At 37.5% G+C, this 26,815-nt stretch overlaps 1 protein-coding gene across 1 annotated transcript in view; it reads right to left on the bottom strand.

Annotated features, from left to right (window-relative positions):
• Positions 1-1,987: 1,987 nt before the first annotated feature.
• SKAP2 (src kinase associated phosphoprotein 2) overlaps positions 1,988-26,815 on the bottom strand; it is a 103,424-nt gene continuing 78,596 nt past the window's right edge. The window contains exons 10-13 of the mRNA XM_057408298.1: positions 19,258-19,326; positions 12,652-12,764; positions 3,017-3,118; positions 1,988-2,619 (exon numbers count right to left, since the gene is read on the bottom strand). Of these exons, the coding sequence (XP_057264281.1) occupies positions 3,026-3,118; positions 12,652-12,764; positions 19,258-19,326 (275 nt within the window). The 3' untranslated portion in view covers positions 1,988-2,619; positions 3,017-3,025. The remainder of the gene's footprint in view (positions 2,620-3,016; positions 3,119-12,651; positions 12,765-19,257; positions 19,327-26,815) is intronic.

Here is a 26,815-nt window from a genome sequence, read left to right as displayed (position 1 = left end):
GGCATTAGAATCATTTACTTCACCTTGTTGTGCTTAATTACTACAATCAACACACTATTTTCCAAATTAATCATAACAAAGTAATTTCATTAGTAACACAGCAGGCTGTTGAATTATTAGCATCATAACAGTTTGCAAACAATTAAACTTTATTTGAACCTTAAAAATTTGCAGAGTTGAACATTATTGTAAGATCTAATGGCAGTATAGTACAAATCCAGAACAGAGCAAATAACCAAGTAAAACGCTGTACAGAATATGACTCGCAACACCTCGAAAACATTTGCTTACTGTTCACACAAAGGCAAGCGCAACCTCGGTAAACAATGAAAATAAAGCAATTAGCATTTTGTACCACTGGGGTTTGTTTAAGTTGTATTCACAGAGGTTTTCTTACCCAAAAAAGGTTATGGTATTTGCACAGATTTCAAGTAACCAATTCATCCGTGGTCCACTGCTGGTTTATACCCAGACACTTCAAGTGAGTTTCAGGACATCTTTCACATTTCGGATTTTAAGGCAGTTTGTTTACAGCCACACATACATATGTCCTAAGGGAGTGAGGGGAGCTCTAAAGCAGAACTACAGACAAAAGACACTTCATTTCTCCTGCTGCCACCACCCAGGGGAGCAGGCTCTGGGCCGGCCCCACACCCATCGCTTGGGTAAGGACTCCCTCTCCTGGACATACGGCAGAAGTGGCGGAAAAGGGAAGGGGCGGGCTCCTCCTCACATCATAGTCATCCTCCTCATCCTCCTCCTCCTCCGCCTCCTCCTCCTCATCCTCCTCCTGTGATATGAAAATTTGCTGCCACCTACCGCTGCGGGCGCGCAGGGCAGCGCGTAGCGCGCAGAGCCGCCCCTTCCCTTCCCTTCCCTTCCCCCGGTAGCGCTGGGACCCCGCTACCACCTCCGGCTTCCCACTCGGCACCGCTATCCCCCCATCCCTCCTGTCCCAGATCGAGTTTCCCGTGCATACACTTCGTCTCAACGACAGGAGGGGGCTTACTCCAAAAGAGTAGGTGGTGGTGGTGGAATTGGGAATTACGTAATTAATACAAAGACATTTTGGCCGGCAGATTTATTACAGTGCCATATTAACAAGAGAGAAGGAGGTGTTCTAGCCGTGATATTAACGCTTCACATTCTGTACACAATCCACAAGCACACTTGATAAATTAAAGTAGTAAAAGATCTGAAGACCATAATCTATCATTTTAATGCTTCACTGATAACATACAGAATCAATTTCAACGACTATCTCTTCTTTTAAAAAATTACAGCGAGACTCTGTACCTTGTCTGACTCCTATTAGAATCCAGCGTACCATCAAGTACCATACATTAGCTAACATAAAGCACAACATCTCAGTTTACCGAAAGGATCTAATTCCGAGTTCAGACTAACATTACCTTTTAACCCACAGTGTTTCCAGGGCCCGCCTGAAGCGTAAACAGCACAAGCAACTACAAGGGGACCTGCACAGGCTCAGCGATTCGCAGACTGGCTTGACCTGCCTCGTTGGCAGATTAAGGGTCTCACAAATCAAGTGTGTGGGAGGACTCAAAAAAGTTGGTCTTGCCTGCTAATAGCAAAGCCCATCTCCAAAACAAGTATTAACTCTGACTTGCCCAACCCCTTCCACACAAGTGACAGTATTTTAGTGTACTTTTATATGTTTAAACTGATGCTTTTAGCCACAAAGAGCTGGGTTTGACACTGAGAGATATTAAGAATCCTTGTGGAGCTGAAGATGTCTGCTGCACACAACTTACATCACGAATTCCACCTATCAACAAGGTACCCAGATTTTATTGTGAAAGTATCTATAAGGTATAGAGAAAATAGCTCACGCTACCACAGACAAAAATCATTCTTAGCTGCCATTTGCCTCATGTTGACTAAGCAAAAACTGTGGGGTTTAATATATTCTCATTTTTATACATTTTCACATCACTCCTATCTCCAAGTGAGAACGGTATCAGGGCAATATTACCACACAGGCTGATTTATTATCAGCAAAAGAGCCAAGGCTTCATTTTGTGGTAACAAAATAATAATTAACAATGTAATACTGAATATATGAGAAAAATAAATCATTGGCTAAAGCAAAATACAAGAACATTTGGAAAAGAATACCCTGAAGACTTGCAATATTACGCATAAATTTTGCTTGAGTCTTCTAGGAAACTGCACAAAATGTACAGTAAGCATTAAAAGGTTAATGCATGCATGAACTGAGCAACAGTTTTCTACTTTCAAAGTTCAGATTAATTTTTCTAAATCTGAGGAAATTCCCTGAAAGAACTCAAACCCAACGCTGTGCAGAGTCCTGCTAGTATGCTGAAGGAAAAAGCAACAGGCACGATTTGGCTGTTTGTGCCCCATATGTTAATTACCATCTACTTCATTTCCTAGCGCTACAATTCTATAAAAAGTGATGAAGAAGAACATTTCCTCAGAATTATGATCAATTACAGTTTTTAATGTTTAAAATACACAAGGCAACGATCTGGCTACATTTACTGAAACCACAGAATGTGTACGGCAGAATCTTCTTCTTTCGGAGGCCGGGTCTGTAAACTGCAGCTGCACACCACTCCCAAGTGCAGATTTCTCCTGATTAGGAAGAAGGAAGTTGAAAGTTCATCATTAAACAGAAAACCTCAAGCGCGCATGTCAAACCCAGACCAAATATCTATCCCCTTCCACAGTTTTCTGCACAGATACATGCATATATACTAAAGTAATAAAACTACAAAGCACATGAATTCTACTGAAAAAAAAAAATCTGGAAAAGGAACATAGTTATAAAATACATCATCTTTTGTACACTGTGGTTTCATATTTCATACAGAATCCAAGAAAAAGTGCTTTAATTGAACCTTCAATATATTTTGCCATAATCTTTATGTTAACAGGACTCCTGCAAAGGTTCCAGGAAAGAAATACTTATGAAACAGAGAACAAGGGAACATATAAGCCATTACAGAAGATTGGATTAAAATGTACTTACCCAGGCCTCTCAAATATCATACATCTCCATTATGTAGGCTTTAGGCACCAAGCCAATGGTTCCCTTCATTTCTCCTACCCACCAGCCAAATCTATTGTACTCCTAATTGAAAACAATATGCAATATTAACCTTTAGTCTCACATAAATGCAATAGAGTTTTGTATGCAACTCCTTATGGATGCTTTCTCTTATATACAGTTACAATCATTTCAACTGAAAATTAAAACATTGTTATCTTTTTGTTGGAGGCATTCACATGCACTGTTAGGCAAACGCAGAAGTTAAGTTTTAAGAAGGCCAGGCATGCTCAGGAAAATGTCTTAATTACAGCCACGCTTCTCTATAACACCTACTAAAAATAGCTGACCTCTATCCTCTATTCATCACAAATAGAAAAACCTTATCTTTGAAGCTAAAATCTAATAGCGCAATGTTGACCTATAAGAATCAACTGGGATTCTTTTAGTACCACAAGGCTAAACTCTGAGAAACTTACAATCAACTTTATTTTAAAAGCTACTTCACTCAGATGTGAAGGGAACGCTATATATCTACTACATAATCTCCTTCTATGGTCAAAGTCTACCCTTGCTTTAGGCTTGCAGAAAATTCTACAGCAGATCTCATATGTCTGACAGATGACTAATGTACTTTTGTTTGAAATTTGTTTAGGCTTAGTGAGATAAATATGAAACAAAATGAATTATAATAGTTTAAAGAAATAATATCTTCCAAAAGCAATACCAAGTATTGTGGGATCCAAATTTAATTTTTTTCCTATGAGGTAAATATTTTAAGATCAATCCTAACAGCAGTTCAATAAATTGTAACAGCTGAAATTGCACACACACATGTATTGAGTTACAAATGAAGCATTATTAAAACAGAGACCCCATTCAAAATTGAATGATTAGTAAGACAGAAATTACTTTGGAACAAACACGGAAAATACGAAATACACAGATATCTCTGGTAAGCAACATCTGCTTCCTGCTACACTGCTCTTCCAATGAGAAAAGCAAAAGGTTGTAGGATTTTGAATTAATGGTCCTACTGAGATGAAGCTATTATTTTGGCTGTAGATAAAGTTTTTTGGTTATAAATAGTCAAGTGGAGCTTAAGGGTTAATGGAGTTTCATTAGAGCCCGAGCTATAATGATTTGCTGCTGGCATATTTGGCCAGGTAGAGAGTTCTCTAGGGTCCTATGAGGTGCTTAGTGTACTCAGCTCTCCCTGTGCTTAACTACAACGAAGCCCTGCTGATGGCCCACTTTCACGTGGGCTCAGGGGGTTTTGTATTTTGTAGGGTTTTTTTTTCCTTTTTATTTGCTTTAAACGCGTTTGCATGCAGGCACACACACACTTTTATATTTTCTTATTGTGGAAGGGTGAACACCAGTCTTAAATTAAACATTTTCTTCCCTCTCTTCATAGTGAATTGGTGATTTAACAGATTATATCCTACTACCCATAAAATACTGCAGTAAGCATGCTTTAAAGAAAATCCACATTAAAAAGCAGCAGGAAACCTCTGGTTTTGATGTGAACATACAAATGAGAAAGCTGCAAAAAAGAATTCCACCTTCTTCCCCCTTCCACTGCTGAACAGACTGCTGGGACTGGGGCTGGTCTGAAAGTCTAGAGGTATCTGGACTTGATCTTCAGTGCAAACTGCTCTTTGTAGAAGTTAAGAACCCCTCATAACTTTTCCCATGGGGGTACACTTTGCACCCCAAATCCTTAAAGGCTAAATAATAACCTGACACTGAGGTTTATAATGTTCCAGATCAGCCTGTTTTAAGATCTGTGGTTTATCTCACAATGCACTGGTTATATATACAAACTGGTTTTCTAAACTGAAGTGGGAAATTGCTGTAGGGAGCAGTACTCATGTATACTACTGGAATCTCAGCAATAAATCTCTCCAAGAGAAAGCAACAAAAGGTCTTAAGCTGTTACATGGAACTCGTGAAGTGACTGACAAAAGTGATTAAGCAAGTTTTGCTAGACGTCAGCCAAAAAAACAAACAATACATGAAATGAGGGAAGGGCTTAGTTAAGCGGTCATTAAATTGCATATGACAAATGGCACAGAAAAAGCATGTAGACTACATTATCCATTGAAAATGTTCCACTTAGCAACACTACATGAACTTAGAAACAATTGTTTTAAAAGAAACAATTCAGATACCTCAAATTAAAATTAAAAGCATGCTGCTGTTTTGAAAACTTTCTGGGTTTTGCTACTTACTAATACACCACTTACTGCTCTGGCATGAAGCTAAGTGAGAAGATGAAATGGATGTTGATGTAACAGACTAGTAAACTAATTTAAGGATTCACTGCAACCATTACACCATACAGACAATATTGCAACACAGAAGCTTTTACTTTACATTACTATTCTTTGCATGGGTCTCAAGAGCAACATGAATCCCAATTAAACTATCTGCAGACTGTAGAAGCCCAAACAAAAATATAATGCGGATACCTCACTACCAAGAATATAAAACCTTAATCTCAGGGTTTAGAATAATTAGATAGCACTCCTTTTCAGACTGATTAAAGTACAGACATTTCTCTTTAAACTCCTAACCACTCCTTTCCGTCCTCACCACCACAAAAGAGCGCTTACTGGTCAGGCAGATAAGCAGTCTCACCGCCATCACCAACCATTCCTTTTTTGAAGTCACATATAAAATCCAAATTGATGTATTGTTTCTATCAACATTAGCAACTATAAACTGCTTTATAGCAATATAATTTAATTATTACACTGCTGTTGTGAGGTCCATATGCCTGTTACTGCTGCTTAAGATGTGTAGAATAAAACCCTAAAGCCCACATTTGTGGGAAAGGATGAATAATACACAGAAGGATACGATTTGGAGTTTTATATGAATTCTTAGGAGTTGGGAATCACAGTGCTTTTGCAAGCATCAGCTTCAGATCTCAGGTACCACCGAGTTTACCATCTGGTATCCTTCACCGCATTCAGCTCTTAACATCACTGCTAACATAGGCAAGCAACTATACTTCAGAAGGACTGATAAAATAATGAAGAGTCCTTTAATCTAAGGAACCATTGTAGTCAATTTATAAGAAATATTGCATCCCTTTGTAGGATGTGTAATTATTTTCTATTAATCATGTGCTATAAAGCTACATTATGTGGTTATTCTGTTATCACTAGAAAGAGGCCTGCAGTCAGCTCCTGACAATGTTAGGTAATTACTAACACAAAGCTTCTTTCTCTGTATGTAGAAATGCTATCAAGATCCAGAGGTGCTGTGATGCTCGCTGTATGAAAATAACTCTCCAAAGAAATTCAATAACTGCAAAATGAATTGCTCCAAGGCAAAGAGAGGGATAGGAGAGGGGGGCAGGGCCAGATCCAGCAGCCCGGCAATGAGGAGAATGCACAAGTGTGCAGCCAGGGCTCTGCCATGTGACTGGGAGCACATTTGCCATACCAGGCAATGTTAGGCAGAGGCAGGGGCAGGAAGGGGCCACCGCAACCCCTGGAAGACAAGCACCAGGGCAAAGGAATGTATTATGCCAAATAACACAAAACAACTACCTTAACAATGACCAAGTGCTTTCTAAGCTACTTCCACTGTCTGTCAGAGTGGATTTATTCCCCCCCCCCTCAAGCAGAAATGTATTAACCAAAGTAATTTCACAGTGCAGCAAGGAACAGGTTAACAACATTTAACGTGCTGGCAAAACACTCTATACAGAGCACTATGATAGCAGGGGAAAACAATCCCGTCAGGGTTTACAGGCTCTTGAAATGCTCTCAACTGAACACACTGTGAGCAGATGCTGCTTCTTGTCCCCATCCCACCAATTTCCCTGCACCGATATGTATGTATGTGTGACTCCATGAGACATGGATCGTAAAAGTTTTTGCGCTTGGGGAAAACACAGTAAGGGAGAAATACACTACCTGCTTTTTACAGATACCTTTTAAGTCCACAATTTCTGTACTATGCAGAAGAGAATTTTGATATGCAAGAAGATAAAATTTTTACACTTAAGGGGATTTCCAAAACAGTCTCTACCTTTAGGACAGATCCTCTGCGTAAATGAGGATCTCCAGATGCTTTGCACCATATTAACTTCAGCAAAAGTTGAGAACATCTGGTCCTTATGCAATTGGTCCCTATTGTTCAATACATATGGTATGGTTTTTGTGTTTTGTGGGGTAGGAGTTTTTATTTGTTTTGTTTCTTTAAAAAAGTTGCTGAAAATCATCATTGTGTTTCAATGTCTTGAAGAAAACAATGCAGTTGTATTTAAAGAAACACAACTGAAGTGTGTGAATTCAAGATTTTTCTCCTGTTCTCTTCCAGTGGCACTATAAGTAATATAAACTTACTGGCTGAAGATCTGCAAACTTTAAAACTGAAAGGCAAATGTATCTGTAGGCCTGTTTGGGGTTAAAATAAGTGGCCTCTCCCATCAAGCTAAAGATGTGCAGGAAGCAGGGAGAATTTTTTATTTTTAGTAAGACTATCCTGGGGGCCAATTCTGGCAATAGAATATTTAAAAACATCTCCAATTCATCCAGGAGATTCAGACTAGCTAAAAGTTTTAGAACTTCCTTTGGTGTAATTGCTGGATGATACACTATCAACCAGGGAGCATTTCTGCCACAGAGCAGCATTTCCTCTAAAAAGCAGAAAATGACAAATGTTCTGGATAACTGAATGAGACTTCTTCACAGGTAGTAGAGTTGTTTTAAGACAGCAATAAAATGGTCATCTTTAAGAATGTAAGTCATAGATTTATTGTATAGTTGCATTATTGTTTTATTTCCTTTTATGATGTGAGACAAAATAGACACCAATTAGAAAGTTCCAATATAAAATCAGAGTAAGTAGACTGAATTCTGAACCAAAACTGGCCCCTGAAAACACCTTTAACGATAGAAGGCCATTTTATTTTCCATTAGATAGCACAATGCCAATTTTTTTAAAATCAGTTAGGTATGTGCTTACATACAATCAGTATACAAACCAACAGAGCTACAATCGCTTTGCATTAGTCTGTCCTAACTAACCTTCCATTTAAAGGTCTTTGCTCCTATCTGATGTTTAAACATATACCCATTTTTTTGCCCTGTAAGCAATATACCTAAACAAGCCAGAAGAAGGAAATGTACAAAATTGCATTGCATTTTAGTTTTGATCAGAAGCATCCCACTAAAGTGAATCTCCCAGTGCTCTACTTTGCCCACCTTGGCTCAATTTACAGAGCCATCAGTCTCAGAGGACCCATGCTACATTTCTTTCAGAAGCTAAAATGAAAGATGCACTTCAGTACGTTCCAATCACTAATGTGTTCTCATTCACTAAACCAGGCTGGACCTCTTTGGACATCAAAGCCCTTTGAAAACACACGGTGTGGACACCAGCGCCTCAGCACTAAGTGCTTCACTCTGCAAATCTGCTCCTATTGGTACTCCCTATTTGCTAGAGTAGACATAGGCAGTATGGTCATGGAAAGAAGAATTACTGTTAAATGTGGATCTCAGTATGATCTGTCAAAAAATAGCCTTTCACACCGTGTTGAAAAATACCGAAAAAATGCATTTTATGAAGATTATAGAGATAATGTACAAAATGCTCACACTGATTATGAAACAGCTGCACCATTAAGTTGTGCTTTACTTCATAAGCAGTAATCTGAAGTATGGAGATTCTGTTTGTCTGCTCAACTTGTATTTTTGCTTAGTAAAATATGAGCATTTTAACAGACATTTATTGTATTGAAAGAACAAAAATCTGCCACACAGGAAATGTACAACCACTGAATAAAGGTAATCTAGATGGAGTTAACACTCTACTTGCATGGAAAATTCTAGAGCAAAGGGTTAAGTCATAGATGTGATTTCCATGAATCATAAATACAAGAGTGAGCAGCATGATATTGCGCTAGCATGTGCTGAAATACAAAAAAGGGAGGGAGAATTCCAATTTAAGATATAATTTCTGATTTTGAAGTATTATTTATTGCTTTAATGCAAATATAAATATAAATGAGAAGGAAATCAAATTAGCTTCAAAGTTAAGAAATGTCAATAATTTTACTAAGCATAAGTAAAGCACACTAACATAAATAAATTTTACATTTACTTTATTCACCTGCTAACATAAGTTAATTTCCATTACTACTTGCATTTGGCTGCTGAAACTATGGAAGTTCCCAGCACAAAACACGCACCTAAAGCAAACAAATACTGGAAGTGCTGCATGCATAAATTGTGCATACAAACTTTAACAAAAGGAATAATAATATAGCTATTTCCACTCACAGTTGTGTTTGTTTCTGAAGATTGACTTTCTGAGTAGAGCTATGAAAGCCTTATATAAGGATTGTTATGCCACAGTTTGTTTTCCCATTTATCATATGGGGTTGAAAGCAAAGGCAAGTCCATAAATGAATGGGAGTTAAGAGCAATAATAATTTTAGAAAACAGGAAGCCCAAGTATCACATTTCTAATAGTCAGTATTAATTAAAAAGTCAATATTAACTAATAAATCTTATTAATGAGTCCCTCCATCAGCATGGCTATAAAATGTTTTCTACTGCATAGCAGGAGAGGGGTATAGAGTTTTCTGAATGTTCATATGATTCACAGTATGTTATAAAAGCCACTTTTATATATTCAATAATGCATATAGTACTCATGAATATTATAAATTAAACCAATAATGAGTTTATCTGTACAGACACATCGACCAATTAATCTGAAAATGTAACTATTTTTATAAATAAAGAAAAGCTAACAATTATTATTTCAACAGTTCTGTTAATTCTGCCCAGATTAAAAACCCAGCTTCTGAAAGAAACTCTCAAAGGCAGAAAAACCGATGAAAAAGGTTTGGGTTGGGTTTGTTAGTTTTTTTTTTGGAAAAGCCCATAGGACTGATGCTGCACAAAAGCAACAACTGACATAAAGATTTAGAAAAATAGCTAAAATAGTTACTGAACACACCTGTGAAACATGGAAAACATGCTTTTCTACAGTAATTACACTAGCCAGGCATTGACATTTGTATTATCAGAGTAAAAGCATGCAAACCATGCTCACTGCACTAACATTGTATTTTGATTCCCAGTTTAAAGCAAATTAGGGGGATTTGTCTTTGCATAACGCTTGGCTATCTTAGGACGCAAATGTTGCCAATCTCAAACCTTGCGCCCATTCTTCTAACAGGATTTCACCTAGAAACGTACATGTAACATATTGCTGCTCTTGCTTTATTTAAATTCTATCCATGCCCAAATTGCTCAACTGGTTCCGAATTACTTCCGTTGTACTAATGATCTCATTTCTTGGAAACAAAAGTGTCGCTTTTCCCCTCATAAAGGTATGTGAGAAAGCAGGTAAAAATATATTGCTTTGGCATAACTGTTGCTGGGAGAGACAAATATCTATCTTATCAGATTCGTCAGAGCAAGCTATACCTTTTATATTTCATTGTAAAACAAAGAACTATTACATGTTGCACAAATACACTTGCCATTTTGTTAATGCTTCACCCTTCCTACTATAATACTGCTGTACCCATACTCACTTCCTTATCAGCAAAATGTGATTTTTAAGAGTAATGTTCATACCTGGCTGACATATGATAGAAAGGCAATAAAGCCATAGCCGGGTTCAAGCTGAAGCTGAATTTATGACACCATTTTGGATCCGTTCACATCGCCTCCCGTCAGTACCTGCCTCTCTCATTTTCAACCACTAGATGGTGTGAAAAAATAAAAGAATTGCCAAGGCTTCCTACCGACTGCCACAAAATCCGATTAATGTTGTGGATTAGGGAATATTCCTTGAAGAAAAGTCTCGACCCACTTCAAGATGGTTAGGTTAACTTTCGCTTTGGTTATATTTCCGCTTACCAGACAAAGAGCTCGTAAATGATCAGACCTTGAAACTGAATCAAGTGGAGGGTTAAGATGGATAATTCTCTGGCACTTTCCCCTCCAAGGACCCTAAATTTAGAGCTGACAGCAGTGGCCAACACTCATTTTTCTGAAAAAGCTGTAACAATCTTTAAGTGAAACGGGACTGAATTTTCTGGGCTGTATTTTGGAGTAGAAATCATTCCCAAAGAGAGAGGCTCTATATATCTGGAGCAGCAGCAAGCCTGCTTCAAGGCCCGATTACGGATTAATCACGGCGTGACCACAGGACAGTTGATATAGAGAGGACAGCTTAAACTACTGTTTTTCTATTTGGCTCCATATTTTATATTAGATTTCTTGCTCTTTTGGAGAAGGAGCAAATGATTTTTTTACCTACAAGCTGAAGATGAAGATTTTATAGTCCACATAACATACCAGAAAAGTGCCACCCACAAAGAGGCCAAACTCATACAGTGGAAAGAATCTGTTCATCGGCTTTTTGGGGGGAGAGGGAGAGCAGGAAGAAGTGGTTATTTTAAATTAGATGCTGTATAACTGCTTGAAAGTCTGCCTAATCCAAGAGTGTTATCCGGCCTTTAGTGATGCAATGCAGTTATTAATTTAAGTGACAATGAAATACTTCTAAAGACATACATGGTCACATTACCATTAGTAATATATCTTCTACATTTTTATATAGGACCATCTTTCTATCCATAAATCTTAAATTTATTTAAAACAGAAGCTGTTACATTTATTATCCAGAAACACTGTAGTTAAAGGTATCAGTGAAGATTTAAAGCAATCGTGATAAAACTGAAAAGTTTGAAACTGAGACAGATGCCTTTAGCTTGCATGCACCTACTTGTATATTTCAATGACCTATGATATCTTTGGCATTAATTATACTGAACAGCAATTACACCTGAGATATATATTCTACATTTTTTTTAAAAGGTGTTTTTTTTCCAATGAGAACTTGAAAAGAGAATTTTTCTTTGATGAATTGTTCAGAAGTAGACTTCAATGGACCATAAGATCCCTATTTTAGGGGAGGTTTTGGTTTTGCTGGGGGGAGGATGGAGCGGGTTAAGGAAAAATAAGAAAATTAAACAACATTAATGTAGAATAAAATTTCATGCTTATACCGCTTATCATCACTTCAGATGAGAGGAATTACATTTCTCAATTGCTTTGCAAACAGGAAAGCGGTGAATTAAAAACTGCCCAAATCTGTCAGCGCAAACAAATTTGGCATCTGAGCTGTCAGAACAATTACAATATACATACAAAGATGAAAGCATAGTTCAAAAAAACAGACCACCTTCTGTAGCAAGATGCCCAAAACGTCAGAATGAGCACAGTCAGGAATATAAAACAGGAAACAAAAAACATAACATACAAGATAATTTGAAAATCTACAAGGTTAACTTTTACAAGCAGAAAGCACATTGTCTCCCATTAAATCAGTTAACAAATGGTAGCCAAGATTTAACAAGTAAATAAACATGCTTTTAAGTCAATTCCTGTTACACAGCTATGTTTTAAACGCGATTATAGTTCATTTGACAAAGTAATTAATTGCAGTGAATATCTGATTGTAAACAAAGGATCTGAAAGGGAGTGCCAGTTTCCCCCCATAGAACTGTGGGAATGTGCCCTTCTGGCATGGCTTGCTTTTTACAACTATGTAGCCCCAGTAGCATCCCATACCTTGCTGAGAATGTAGATAACGTCCCCACGTTTAAATGTCAACTCATCAGGTACATCTCCTGTGCAGTCCCACAGACCTTGATAGAAATTGGCATAATCGGTATTTTTGTTATCTGCAAAGAAAACAGCATTTTATCACAAAAGGATAATGACTGAGGGACTAAAGTACAAAGCAATTTATTAAAGCACACTTCTTACTCCTCTTTTTAGAAACATACCACAAAAGGAAGTGGAAAACAAGTCTAATGTGCAAGCCCTTCTTTTGCAAGTCCTATCACTTTAAGACATGCAGCTACAGGTTTTCAAAGCATTTTCCAGCTGCAATTTAAAGCAGCTAGTTTCCTTCTAGAATATATTTCCAGCAAGCCATATTTGTATCTCAACTTGAAACTGATAAAATTGTTACAGTATAATTAATAATAATCTGTGAAAGGAAGCCAAAGTAAGTATTCCGTGATACGCTCCCCCTCCCTCTCCTGTTCCAACAAAACTAAATAACTTCTCTGAGAACCTTTGAGATAATCCTTGATTGTTCCTTCTGAACTTGGAAACTGTTGCTGAAGCTGCATTTTAAAAATATTTGTGTCATTTCCAGTTTAGGACATTAAGCTCTGGCTAAACATGCAACTACACTACAGTTATAAACTCATCCTTCTAACGGCATAAGCACAATGGATGTGCTGTGTTCAAGCTGCCATACAGACCATTAACTGATTGATTATTTAGCACTCTTTGCTCTGTAATACGGCAATAACACAGTAATAAATGCTTTGTCATACACTTACAATACAGAGTACATCTACTGAAACACAGCGCTTGCACATGGTTAAATACACTGGCTGCTTCTGTTACACTGCAAACCATTTCCTGTTTTTAATTCCATGAGAATGGAGCGTGATGAGTTAATGTAAAAAGAATGTAAGCAATACCACTAAGATGACCAGTTACATTATGTATACACTAACCAGACAGAATGTATATGTACTAATAATTTACATCACTGGAAAGCTATCTTCTAATTCTGATAACATAAATATCACTGAACTGGCTGGATCAAGGCTGTCATCTTAGTTTTGTTATATGAGCCTTGAACAGCAGGCTTGCTGGTTATTCCAGCATATACCAGTTACATTTGCATGTCGTTAGCACTCTACACCATTATTTATAGTTTACAATTTAATCATGATTGGTTCACTTTATTACTGAAAAAATCCTGCTAAAATATCAAGTATCAAGACATATAAAGTGTCACGCTATAAAAAAAAAAGGAGTATTGTTGTTCCTGTTTTGATAGAGACTTCGATTTTAATACTCCCTGTAGAAGCAAGAAGGGCTTGTTTCCTATTTATCCATTTCAGTCCATGTTCTGTCCTGTCTTCCTTTGATGGCAATACTGTCATACTGCTACATATTTACATATTGAATTTAAACTTGCTATGCAAGTTAGCCACTATTTAATTTTCCATAAACTGGTGATTAATAGCTGTCTCTTGATATATAGCACTAGGGGGCGTTCTGGCTACCAGTGCACAAATTCCTTTCACCACACCAAAAGCAGCGATACACACGTACATAGAAACTCTCAACCATTCAGAAATGCGTTATTTGGTTATTGTAAAATGCATAGGCAGGATTATTTCAAGGGGAGGGTGAATCAGTTTGAAATGTTACATCTCCAAATCCCGGTCCTTCCTATTTGTCAGCTCATAATTCATCAGTTTAGCACTAGACAATTATAAAGAGTAACACAGGCTAACACCAAATTAATTTGTGATGAGTATTAAATCAAACCTCTCCTCAGTCTTTTGATACTGCACCGATCCCAGTTCCCAGTTCTATGCCATAAAAGATAACGTAAGGACACATGAGAAAAAAAAAGAACTATTCTGGTATATCCTACCTTTCAAATCTTTCAGCAGATTCGGTTTAAAATACATTAATCAGGACTTTTACTTCTTCAGAACTGAAATTAAATGAAGAATGATTTTTCTCTGTGACCTTTACTACTCTGAACTCTGTTCTTACCTCTGTGTGCCTGAAGTAACTCCTGTTAACACTAATGGGAGTTGCATGAGGAACATCAGCAACAGAAGAGATCCCACAGCAGGTGAGACACATCTCTCTCTAGATGTTCATCATGAGCATTTAGTTAAGCCTTAAAGCGAGAAAGCAACTCAACTAATAACATGGCACCACTGGAAAAGCTGCATTTTAAAATAAGCTTATTGCAACAATGAAGATGTTGCCTAAAGTCTAACCATGGTTCTGTGCCCTCATTTGTGAATTCAACACAAAACAGAGTTGTTTAAATCAGAAAGCCACATTTCTAGGAAAAACACATACCAATATACTGGGAGCACAGAAATGACAGGGACAGGAAGTGCCAGTGCAAGTTTGTGAACAACTGTGCTGGTCTTCCAAGTTTTAATTTCATACTTGAAATCCTATCTTGTACCCACCAGCACAAGTTTCCCAAAATTCTTTAACTGCAACTATGCACGTATAAAAGGTAATTGTAAATTTAACTCCAGAATCTATACATCTAAAGGACAAAATACTTCATAAAATGATTCACAGCACTTCACAAACACAGAGGTAGAACCAAAAAAAAAAAAAAAAAAAATGAAAAAAAAACCTCTGCAAAACACAAGCCCATTATTTCTTACTTCAGCCCCTCTTTCAGTTGGGGAGGACCCTGCCAAATTTCATTTGATTGCCCCTGAAGAACTGAAGAAACCAGAACCCGGAGACCTGGGTAAAGGAATTTGGCATTTATACAGTAATGAAATTACATGGGCCTTCTTAAACACATGCAATACCTGAAAACAGCTGGTGGATTTAGTGTCTAGAACTTATATGCCCATTAGAGTTCAGATTCAAAAGGTGTTGATTTGCTGGCATTATTCTGTCACAATTATATTCTATTTTTACACACTCTGAAATGTTGTGTGCCTTAAACATACTATGATGATGTAATTTCTAAACTAAAGCCTGTAGTATTTTGAAGGCATGATCACTTATGCCACAAATACAAGTAAGACAAAACCAAAGAAAATTTAAATGTGTAGCAGCGAGTAGAAAGCAATTTGGTTTTACCTACCCACTGGTTTTAATATTATCAATCACAAGAAATGACTGAGCAGGATTTTGGATAGGCTGTTTCTCCAGGAAACACTTTTTTCATTCCAGGACAGATACCCAGATGAACTATCCAACAGTTTCCAAAACTCTTCCATAAAGAATTCCTCACATGGTTTTCTTCTGTCGTCTCTGTTTTTCCAGTAACAACAGTAATAGGAAAAACAGATATTTTTCTCCAGTATACTGATGAAAACACTTCAGAGTTTATTTGACATATCAAACAGCAAGGGCTGCCAGCCTTCCTCACAGTAGGCTCAGTCTGCATATTTCACTGAAACATACTGGCACCTGACAATAAATGCTTGAAAAAGAAAGGTGACAAGTATCATCAAGCATACTCTTCAAATCTTGTAGACTGTTTAAAACTTAAGAATGCCCGCGGATTATTCAAGGGAAAACAAAATTATAAGAATATTCTAAAAGCCTCAATAGACAAGACAAAAACAAACCCTGGGGAAAAAACAACAGATTAAGAGTACTTATTTCAGAGCGATTTAAGTGTGCTGTCCCATTGCAGCCTGAGGCAATCTATCTGCAGGCTGTTCCATTCCTGACCCCTAATTTTTGACAATTTTGGCACATGCCATTTCTGAGCACAAGCCTGTCAGAACACTAAACTGAACAAAAAAAAAAAAAATCAGGAATTATAGCCCAAATACGGAAAAGCACTACTTAAAACATTAGAATAAATGTGACTCTGCCTGATTTCCACTCACCTTCCATTTTAACATTGTTAGCAAACACTACAACAGTAGTGACTTAGGGCTAGAGTTATATTACCTGCTTACACATTCCTTATGGAATGAACATGTATACATGCTTTCTTTTCACCACGGTGGTCGACTGCCCAGTATATTAAACAGCTTGCTACTCTGAATCATATTTCTTGATTCTTGATCAGATTCTTCAAAAGTTTACAGCATCAGATTTGAAGATTACAAATCTGGACACAGGAACAATATTTGACAGAGGTGAACGGTATCCTCTTTTAGTGATGATATGCTCAGTACTTACCATACTGGAGGCTTAAAGATGGGGAGACAGGTGAGGTTCAGAATTAACAGTACCAGAATGACTGTGTCTTATACAAATGATTTAGACTCTCAGTGTTGAGTCTTAATGCCCAGATGAGACATGCCCTGTTAAAGAACAGTTACTTGTTTGCCCTGATGATGTCCTAAATGGCAAAGAATGCCTGTTACTTACTTACTTGCCCTTTCTCCCACATTCCAGAAAAATTATGAAATAAGGGGAAAACAACTGCAGTGTATTTATGCAGACATAACATCTAATCTAGCCTTATTTGTTCAGTATAATCTTTCTCACTTCCCCTCTCCTACTGTTCCTTAGTTACTCTAAAATCATTTACACTGAGACAGCACAGAAAAGGACACTTACTGAAATAGTGATTATGGAAATTATAATGGGTAGATAGTGATACCAAAAAAAGTCCAGCAAGCCATATTACCACTGAAACTCTTCAATGCTTTGGTATATTTAAATAGTTAGGTCACTAGCAATTCATGTAAAGCTATCCAGCAGCCACAGTCAGCATCAAGACTTGAGCATCATTGCACATTAATTGAAGTACAGATTAAGTTAGGGCAAGAAAAGAGTAGGAAAAAAGAAAGTTTTTTGTACTTAACAGGCTGAGCTCAAAAACAATTTACAGAATATTTCCAGGTTTAATAAATTTAGGCAATAAACTTAAGAATGTATGCACTGCTTGTGTGGAAAATCATGAAATATTACTGATTCAAGTTAGATATTTATTATGTGATGCCTATCAGAAATATTGATGCAAACGGAGCCCTAAAAGTAAAAAAAAAATCCAGTGTTGAATAGTTAACTAAGTAAGATCAGATCAGAAAATTACTTCTTGAAATGAAATTGGTATCTGTAGAGAGCTGGTATTTTCAAACACATTGCACAAATACTAGAAAGACTGATAAGGCTGCTCCCATAGCTGTTGAAACTTTTCAGAAATGAAGGAGCTAAGGTTTTGATTTCCTAAAAGTAGGAACTCCAAGAAGATCTATTAGGGAAAAAAAAAAAAATGCTGCTGGCAACTTTATAATTGGATTGACCCCATGCTCCAATATGACATCACACTTATAATTACAGTAATGTCTAAATAAGTACTAAATATTAAGGCTGTAATGAGTCATGTTGTTTTACACATGTTTTTAGCAGAGCACAATGCTAACAGCATCTGATGACTTGGTTCTTGTTTCCTTTCCAAGAAAAGCAACCCAAAACTCCTCACAGCAACCTGTTCCTGCTTTCCTGTATGGCTCAGGAAATCAGGCCTCTGTTTCCTCTCCACATGTTGCAACAGGAAGAGCACTGCAGAGCTACTTCCTAAAGGAACTCTTCTTGCCCACCCTTTCCTTGACAGCCCTGAAAGAATTATGTGTATTAAGTACGATGGGGGAAGGAGAGCCAGTTTGCATGTCAGTGCAGGTCACGGTTACAATGCAGCAGATCTCAAAAAGGTGCAAGGTCTGATAAGAAGCAAGTCTTCTCTACTTGCTGTGTCAAATCGCCAACAGTTTATCTAGAGGTCTGTGCCCTTGAAGCACAGATATATCTTGTTTTTAAGCATAACTGGAAATACCTTTCTGTCAAGAAAAGTTGTCTGGCCATGTGACTTTACATGGGGTATTATTTTTCCAGTCCCAGAGATAATTAGCACAAGGGCAGTTTGCCAGACTGAAGCTGAGAGAATATCCTTCACAGCCTTTCTGGGCATTTGTGTCCTTTTCCAATTTTTATGCTGCTGTCACTGGACTCTGGCATTTCTTACCCAATTCATTTGCTTTCTGTGGTAATCATATGCACTGAAGATATGCATGGCCAACATTTAAACAGGCTGCAGATCAATTAGTGGTCTTAAGTTTATCTGATTTTTATCAAAGAAGACAGAGCTTTGGGTCGATTGTCAGAGCCTGTGTCAAGTTGACCTTTTCAGAGACGTCTACATTGCCAGTCCCTTGGGCAACTTGTTGTCCCCTGTTTGTCTCTGAATGGCAGAAGTCTGTTCTGCTCAAGCACAAAGTATACACAGATGTCTATATTAGATTCTTATAGGTTTGACAGCAACTGCATGTTGTATCTATAAACTGTCCTTTAGCAGTGACACTTCCTCAATGATGATAAGCTAATTTATGCAACTAAATCTCCTTTGTGCAGAAATGAAAGCTAATTGAGTCATTACAAAGTAATTCAGGAAGGAATACCTTGTATAAATTGGCTTACTTTATAAATCCTTCTCAAGTGGTTTTCATGCATCCTAAGTGGTGCTAAGCAGTTTTGCTGCCGTCAAATACCCAGATGAAAAAGACAGCTTTACAGAGCTATAAAAACATTATTTTAACACAGCAAAGGGAAGAGACAAGGAAATAAAGGTAAAAAGAAAGTGCATTACACAAAAAAAAAAAAAAAAAGAGGAAATATTTTCATTACCTGAAACAACGGTAACTTTCTCCTGGATGAGTTTTCCTGGCACTTCAGCCTTTGAAGGAGTATGTTCTTCTGCAAAACATATAACTGCAAATGAAACTCCGAAGGGACACCTCAGCTGACAGGAATTGCAGCCTGCATCAGTCTGAAAGCCACACTCTACATTTCCAGACTGTAAACCCTGTTTACTATTTTGCATTGTACAGAAGTTGGAACATTGTTATTTCTGTGGTTTCCCCCACCCATCCAAACACTCCAAGAGCTTTCTTTCAAAATCTCAATTGTGAACATCTGTTTCCCTTTTCACTTTGCTCTGGATACAGTAAAGCTACAGATCTGCTGGGTTTCATTCATTCTGAGGCAATTAGAATGAGGGTCCTATTCTGCTACATGTATTTCTTACCAGGATAAAGAAAACTGAACTGAGGATCACAGCTCTGAAGCGTGTTTTCTGGCTAACAGACCTGGAACACTGAAATCCCCACAGGCAATTTCAAAAGATGTTCTCCATATTCCTTGTCCGGCACAGACAGGGAACTACTCTCTCATGCCCACACCATCACTTAAGTAAATCCATATTCCACTCAGTACAGGGACAGAAGACCTGCTCCTTACATTTCACAGTCAACAATTCTGTTGATGAGGAAAAAAAAGGGCACAAAGTACAAGGGGGTTTAGCTGTTTTCTTTCCTTATGTTCATAAGGAAATAGAAACAGATTTATCTTGGCCTTTACAGTATATCAAAACTGACAAAGCTGCTGTACTGAATGAAGAAATAGTATACTGATAAACCCACTTCTCAAAGAAGAATTAAGCTTTTAATACATTTAAAGCATTTGGCTTTTATACTCCTCACATTTTACACAGATATTCATGCTTCATTTTAAGACTTGCATTTCAGCAACTAATTCTGATATTAATGACAGACAAAAGATACAGCTTTTAAAATGTTCCTTATTGTAAAACTTCTATGTAATTGCCTATCTACTTTTACAAACAGTGAATTTTATATCAACAGTTCAAAGGATTTTTAGCCTTGTAAAAAAATAATCTATCCACAAGACTGTTCCTGCAAACATTAAAGCAGATGTTTAAAGCACAAGAGCAGACCTGTTGAAATGAGTATGCATTATTGCTGCTAAACTATGTACGCAGTCCTACAAATTACATCATGAGATTCACTCTACAGAGCTCTGAAATTCTGCCCTACTAAGCCAGCAAGAGTTTTTTGCTTTCTGACTCTTGAACAACTAAAAATCTGGTTGAGATCAATATATATCATAGCCAAGGGAAGAAGAAGGGAAAAAAAGGAAAAAGCAAAACAATAGAGCTGGGAAAATGTGAAGCTGCAGTACAACACAAAACACTCTGAACTATTTACTGCGCTCAAATGTATTCCCCTACTTGGCATAACACTTGTTGCACATTCCCAAGTACACTCATTTATTTTTATTTTAAGCACTCACAGTCGGAGTATGAATGGCAAAAATACACCTGTATGTGCTGTCCAGAGCACTAGGAGGCACTGTCATTCTGTGGCTTCCCTACTACTATTACACCACTCACAGGTAGTATTCATCCATTACCGATCACATTTTCTAGAATTGCTCCCTTTTCCAAGAACAACCCAGTTGCATTCAACACGGAGTATTACATTGATTAAATAAATCTTGATGTTACATGTTACTGAATATTTGGACACACATCAACTGATGTGTTGAATGTACTGTGGATTTTAACTCACGATCAACTGAGGACTGACTTTAGTAGAGGGTATTTTAACTGAAGTAACAGCAGAGGACGTTTGAAGAGATGTGTTTTCATAAGGTACAGCTGAATACATGTAGACTGCATTGTGGTTTCATGGAAAAAAATAGAATATATGCATTCCCCTTCCTGAAAAATGTATTTCCTAGAAACAAGAGGTCACCAGATCCATATCTGAAAATGGAAAAATGTCTGAACCAAGAAAATATATGGAAATACTGGAAAGGTCCCAAATTATAGAATAATGGAATAGTTAGGGTTGGAAAGGACCTTAAGATCATCTAGTTCCAACCCCCTGCCATGGGCAGGGACACCTCACACTAAACCATGTCACCCAGGGCTCTGTCCAACCTGGCCTTGAACAAAAATATTCAAACAAAGGCTGTCCATATTAGCATACCTGTTCAGATCCCAACCATCCTCACCTATTCCACTTTTATTTACACTATAGAGTTGCACAGAGAGAACAAACCTTCAGGTGTAATTAGACTGGAAGAGGCATTCCGGAAGCACACTGAACATTGTCCAGCTGCCTATTCACATAGAGTCCATGGAACCAGACTAAAGAGAATCCATAGAAAACCTCTTCTGAAACATGCACAGAACGAACATCAGGTCTTTGGCACAAACTTGTGCTTTATCTGTTGCAAATGGTCCACACTACTTGCTAATGCAATCATACTCACAGTGGAGCAGAGGTAATAGGCTTGGCTTAGGCTGGTAGAAAAGAACCTATGGTTCTTACTAATGTTTTCTGCTATTATGTCCTGAATCAATATGTAATTAACACTAATCAAATCAGTGAACTCCTCTAGAACTGCAGACCCAAAGAGCACTTAAAATACAGGTTATGTTCCATACTCTGCTGGTATTCAGAGATTCTAATGGCAAACCCACAAAATTCTTTTGGTGACAGTGCAACAGAGAGCCAACTATATTTGTTAAGGGTTTTTTCAGTCAGTTCATGAAAGCTGTTGAAAATTATTTACTTACTTAATTTGCAGTCACCCAATCAGACATGATTCTACCATCCACACAATTTAAGAAGTGAACAATGAATTCTACACTAGCTGAGTTTTTTACATTAATCCATTTTTTTTAATTCTAGTTTTTCTTAAAAGGAGAGGGGATAAAAAAAAAAATCAGGCTACTTGAGTATAAAATGGGTAAAGTTTGGCTTGAACAGTGCATTCCTTCAATGGAATGTGGTATCTTCATGATAAATATGCATAAACTTCACAGTTTCCTCTACTAACACATTACTTAACCATCTTTTTACACTAGACTCTAATTTAATGCCATTATTAATTGGTATTTTACTGTCTTCTAGTCTCTTGACACATTGTCATTGCACAATACTAGTTTATACCTCGGATAATCCCAGTTTGTGGGTTAATATATTCAACACTTTAATCACAGTAAACAAAAATAGCTCAGCTATGCAGCAAAATCCACCAAAACACACAGATGGTTATGAGGTTTTCATTGTGTGGTTTCCATAGCAATCATTTTGCAAATCTGGAAGCTTCTTGCAAACAAGCAGCTTGTATTTACATGCCTCTTGACTGCAGCATGGGACTCTACAACATGTGAAGTTGTTATTCCAATCGCATATTGTTAGAAAAATCATTGGGAGATGTTTTGATCAGTCCAGATAAAAACTACTGCAGTGAACTAATTTTTCATCTATTTCATAATGACACAAGCAATCACACGCTTGTAATGCACACTAATACATCTTCATTTGAAATCTCACTGTGGTGTCAGAAGGCTATAAGCATACAAACAGGTTTTGTTAGACAGACTCCCACAAAAATACTTGCATTATTAAACAGTCAAATAAAAAATACAGTGTCTTTATTATTGTACTCAGCAGGGATGACAGATGCATGCAAATACAAAGGTATGAGGAGGAGCTCTGATGACACTGAACGTCATGGGTCTATATTGCTTTGTGCAAGAAAAAGTAAAAGATACAATGGCATGGTAACACTAAGAGTATTACTTCTCCACATCGATTTTTTACTACCAAATAATGACTCTGCACAAATGTAAACAAGAACTTTCAAACATGAATAAATGCTTACCGTGGGAAAGAGTCAAGAGTTTTTCTCCCCCAGATTTATAATTTTATGAATTGACCTAACCCCATTACAGATGAATTATTACTCTAATAAGGAACATAAATCAATCCAGCTATGTAATTTTTTTTTAATTAGTGAGAACTTGCTTTTTCACAAACAACAGAGAAACATTTAAGAATTCCAAAGAAGGAGTAATAAAGAAAAAAATCATTTTTATAATTTTGCCAAACTGACACCTTTTGCCAGCATTAGTAGTGCGGGCTATTGACCACCTGGGGTCAAAGAAATAAGAATTAACATCCCTGTTTTATGCAGGACCAGCAACCTGCCTTACCTGAGGACAGCGGTCCCCAGCCTTGGGGATGGAAGCAGTCCTCTGCAGTGTTATCCCTATATATACACACCTGTACATGCCTATATACTTCATCCAAACCAAACTTCTTATGAGGTTTTAGCCTAAGCAGCTTGGTACTCCAGAAATCCTTCACATGTTGCTTCATCCTAGGCTTATTTGCCTTAGTGTGCATATTTATAATGGCAGCGGTTTTCTTTTCTGGTGTCTTCTTTTAGACTCCAGAGCCATCCATTCTGTAGGGAGAGATCTCCAAATCCAAGAAGCAAAACTCTAGCTTTGATATCCTCCAGTATTCCCACAGATCCGCCCCTTTCCCCCAGTTCCTCCTGGACATGACAGATTACTGGAAGATTTACACACAACTTCTTGACATTTCACCCTGCATTCCCAGTAGCACTCTGGTGCACTCTGTAAACAAATGAAACAGCTTGGAAAAGGCTGCTGAAGGCACTATTCTCTAGCCATGGTGTGAGATCTGGGGGGCGGCAGAGAGAGGGAGACAGACTATCATTTTGTTAAAGCTTCATCTGACTGAACCACGGTGAAGGTTTGTAGATTAAAATCCTCTTCACTACAGTGCTAGAAGTTAGAAACAAGCTGGTTGCTATTTAGAGATGATGTTATAAATGTAAGAATTTCTTACTATGGCAGAAGAGTTCTTGTTTTATTCCTACTTCTATGGGTCAGCCAGTTACCACTCAACAGCTCAGGAAGAGAAATTATGTCCTGCATGACAAGCTTAAGTGAAAAAAAAAAAACCAAACCAAAAGCCCAATATCCACAACACAGTCGGAAAAGACAGACAGAAAAGGGTGATCCAGACACAGGCTAAAAGCTGGAATTGCAGATGAGGTGACATCAAAATAGGAGGAGAAGCAGAAGTTGAGTCTGAATAAATGGTCACCACTGTGCTCAGAAATACAGTGGGAAACAGTACAATTCTGTATTCCAGTGGAACACAGAAAGAGATCTCCCAGTTCTGATCAACATGAAAATACATTTTAATGAAAAGTATTACATATACTGAGATGCTTTAGTTTTAGTTGAGGACAACCCATGTCAGTTCCTAGCTCAGATTCCTTCCAACACATGTGATCCAAGCCTGATTCCAAGATGGAGGCAAAAGGTTTCAATCAAATACATTGCCAGCTAAACTGGATGGGAGCTCCAACTAACATCTTCTGAACAAGTTTTAATCAGCTTTTTGAAAACAACCATTATTTAAATTCTAAAGTAAGGCTGAGTATATGCACCACTCTGCCTGACCAGTAGACAGCAACGCAAGACTCTTACTACTATTGGCAATGTATTGACCTCCCAATGGCCTCAAATAAATAGCACTGGCTGTATAAAGTGAAAAAGCTAGAATCATGAAATAGTTTGGAATAGAAGGGACCAGTGGAAATTGCTTAGTCTAGCACCCTGCTCTAAGTCTGAAATTTAGATCAAGTTTCTAGGAGACAGCATTTGGCTTCCTTTGGTACTCCATACTAAGCTATTCAGCAGCAGTTTATAAAGGTCTGTGCATTTTAATAGTTCACATATGAGACAGATGAAGCTAATGACTTTATAGAACAGGATTAGCTCAAGTGACTCAGTTTTGTACAGATCTTGCCAAGCCCCAGATGTCAGGTTTCCTGGAGTCCTTGAGAAATTCTGCAGTTCTTTTTCCCCCTCAGTTGTACTCCTTGTATCTGGAAAAGGTGCTACTGTGCACCACCATTACTCCCAATTGTGTAAGCAGTTTTAATAACCAAATCAGCCGTCTCAGATAGAAGTGAAGCACTGCCTCATGTTGAGACAACCTTGGAGAAGTTACCCCACCATCCTCACAGAAAAGATTAGTATGAAAACAACCTTCCTGTGACACCACCCAATGAATCTAAGCATATATTATGGTTTGGCTTAATCAAAACCAAAAAGCAGATATAACATTCACTTCCTAACATAAGCATTTTGGAGTTACAGAATTTGCTAAACTAAAGAGTGAAGTAAACTGAAACAATTCCAGTTCCACTAGGGACAAATACAAAACACGCTTTAAAGCTGCAATTCTCCAGCCTTGTGCAAAAGAATGTTGTTTGGATCACATAACTATTGCTATGAAGAACAATAACAAAGTGAAGTAGCAGAGAGAAATGAGTACGTTTGGAGAGCTGCTTGAGAAAAAAATCCTTCTAAATACATCTGTGAAAAAGACACTGCATTTCTCCTATGTTACTGCACACATACCCATCCACATGAACTATAGTAGGGCAATGGATTTAAAAAATACGTTTTTAAAAGCAGGAAGATACTATATGACTTCTCACTGGTTTACTGGAAAAAAGAAGCAAAAAATATTTTTCCAGCAGAAAGTATATGTTATAATGTTTTAAGACAGAAAGTATGAAGATAAGCGATTAAAGAACACATCTCTGTCCTTGGAACAAAAACAGTTACTCTTACACAAGACAGAAAATCGAGCACTGTTGGCAAGGTCATCCACAGTTGTTGTGGATCTTCTCACTCTACTGTGTATAATATTACCAAGTTTTCAGAAAATGTAGGAGCATGCTTTGCTTTATTTACCTTTCCCACTTGTTAAGACCTGAATATGTGTTAGCATCTTTCCTCTTTCTTCTCCTTTCCTTTCTCCAGTACCAAGGGTCCCAGTACTCTTGCTCCCTTATCCTCACCCCATTCTGTAGTCACAACCAATTCAATTAAAGACTATATTCTCTTCAGACCCCACAAATTTCATTTATTTACCAAATGCAGAGGTTGCTGTTATGAAAGTTGCTGTTTTCGGGGTTTCAGAAGGCCCTTAACTCTCAGAGCAAAGTATTACAATGGGAGGAAAAACATGCTCAGTCACCTGAATGACAGAACAGCATATATTCATTAGGAAAACTGAACAATTCACAGAAGTACAGGCAATTCCTGATTTTAGTTGTTATGAAGCTAATATGATTTCATGGACTCAGCTTCCTGCTTGGAAAGCCTCTGTGGAGCTCTCCTTACAAGTAAGCAATCTTCACTCATGATTTAAGTGACAGTTAAATCAACTTATTTGTACAGGTCCTAGCACTAGTCTTCCAAACCACAGAAAATTTTAAATCAAAAAAAAAAAAAAGAAAGAAAAAGAAAACCAGAAAACCAATTTTACATTCTCTCAAACACAATGCAAAAGAATTAACAATTTGTCAAGCAAGTCTGACAGGCTTAGAAGGAATGTATGTCAAATCCTAGTTACACCAATAGCAAGCCTGGGAGAAGAGGAGGTAGAGAAAGGCAGGAAAGACAGGAGGACATACTAGCAAAGACCACTTAGAATGTCTAATTTTACTAATTTTTTTTTTTTTTTACAAAATG

Source organism: Pezoporus wallicus, unplaced genomic scaffold (genome assembly GCF_028554395.1).
Source record: "Pezoporus wallicus isolate ANWC-B61680 ecotype Strahan unplaced genomic scaffold, APGP_CSIRO_Pwel_v1 contig_7841, whole genome shotgun sequence".
In the NCBI taxonomy this organism is placed as follows: domain Eukaryota; kingdom Metazoa; phylum Chordata; class Aves; order Psittaciformes; family Psittacidae; genus Pezoporus; species Pezoporus wallicus.
Note: the sequence above shows the minus strand (reverse complement) of the source record. Positions and strands in the feature narration are given on the sequence as shown.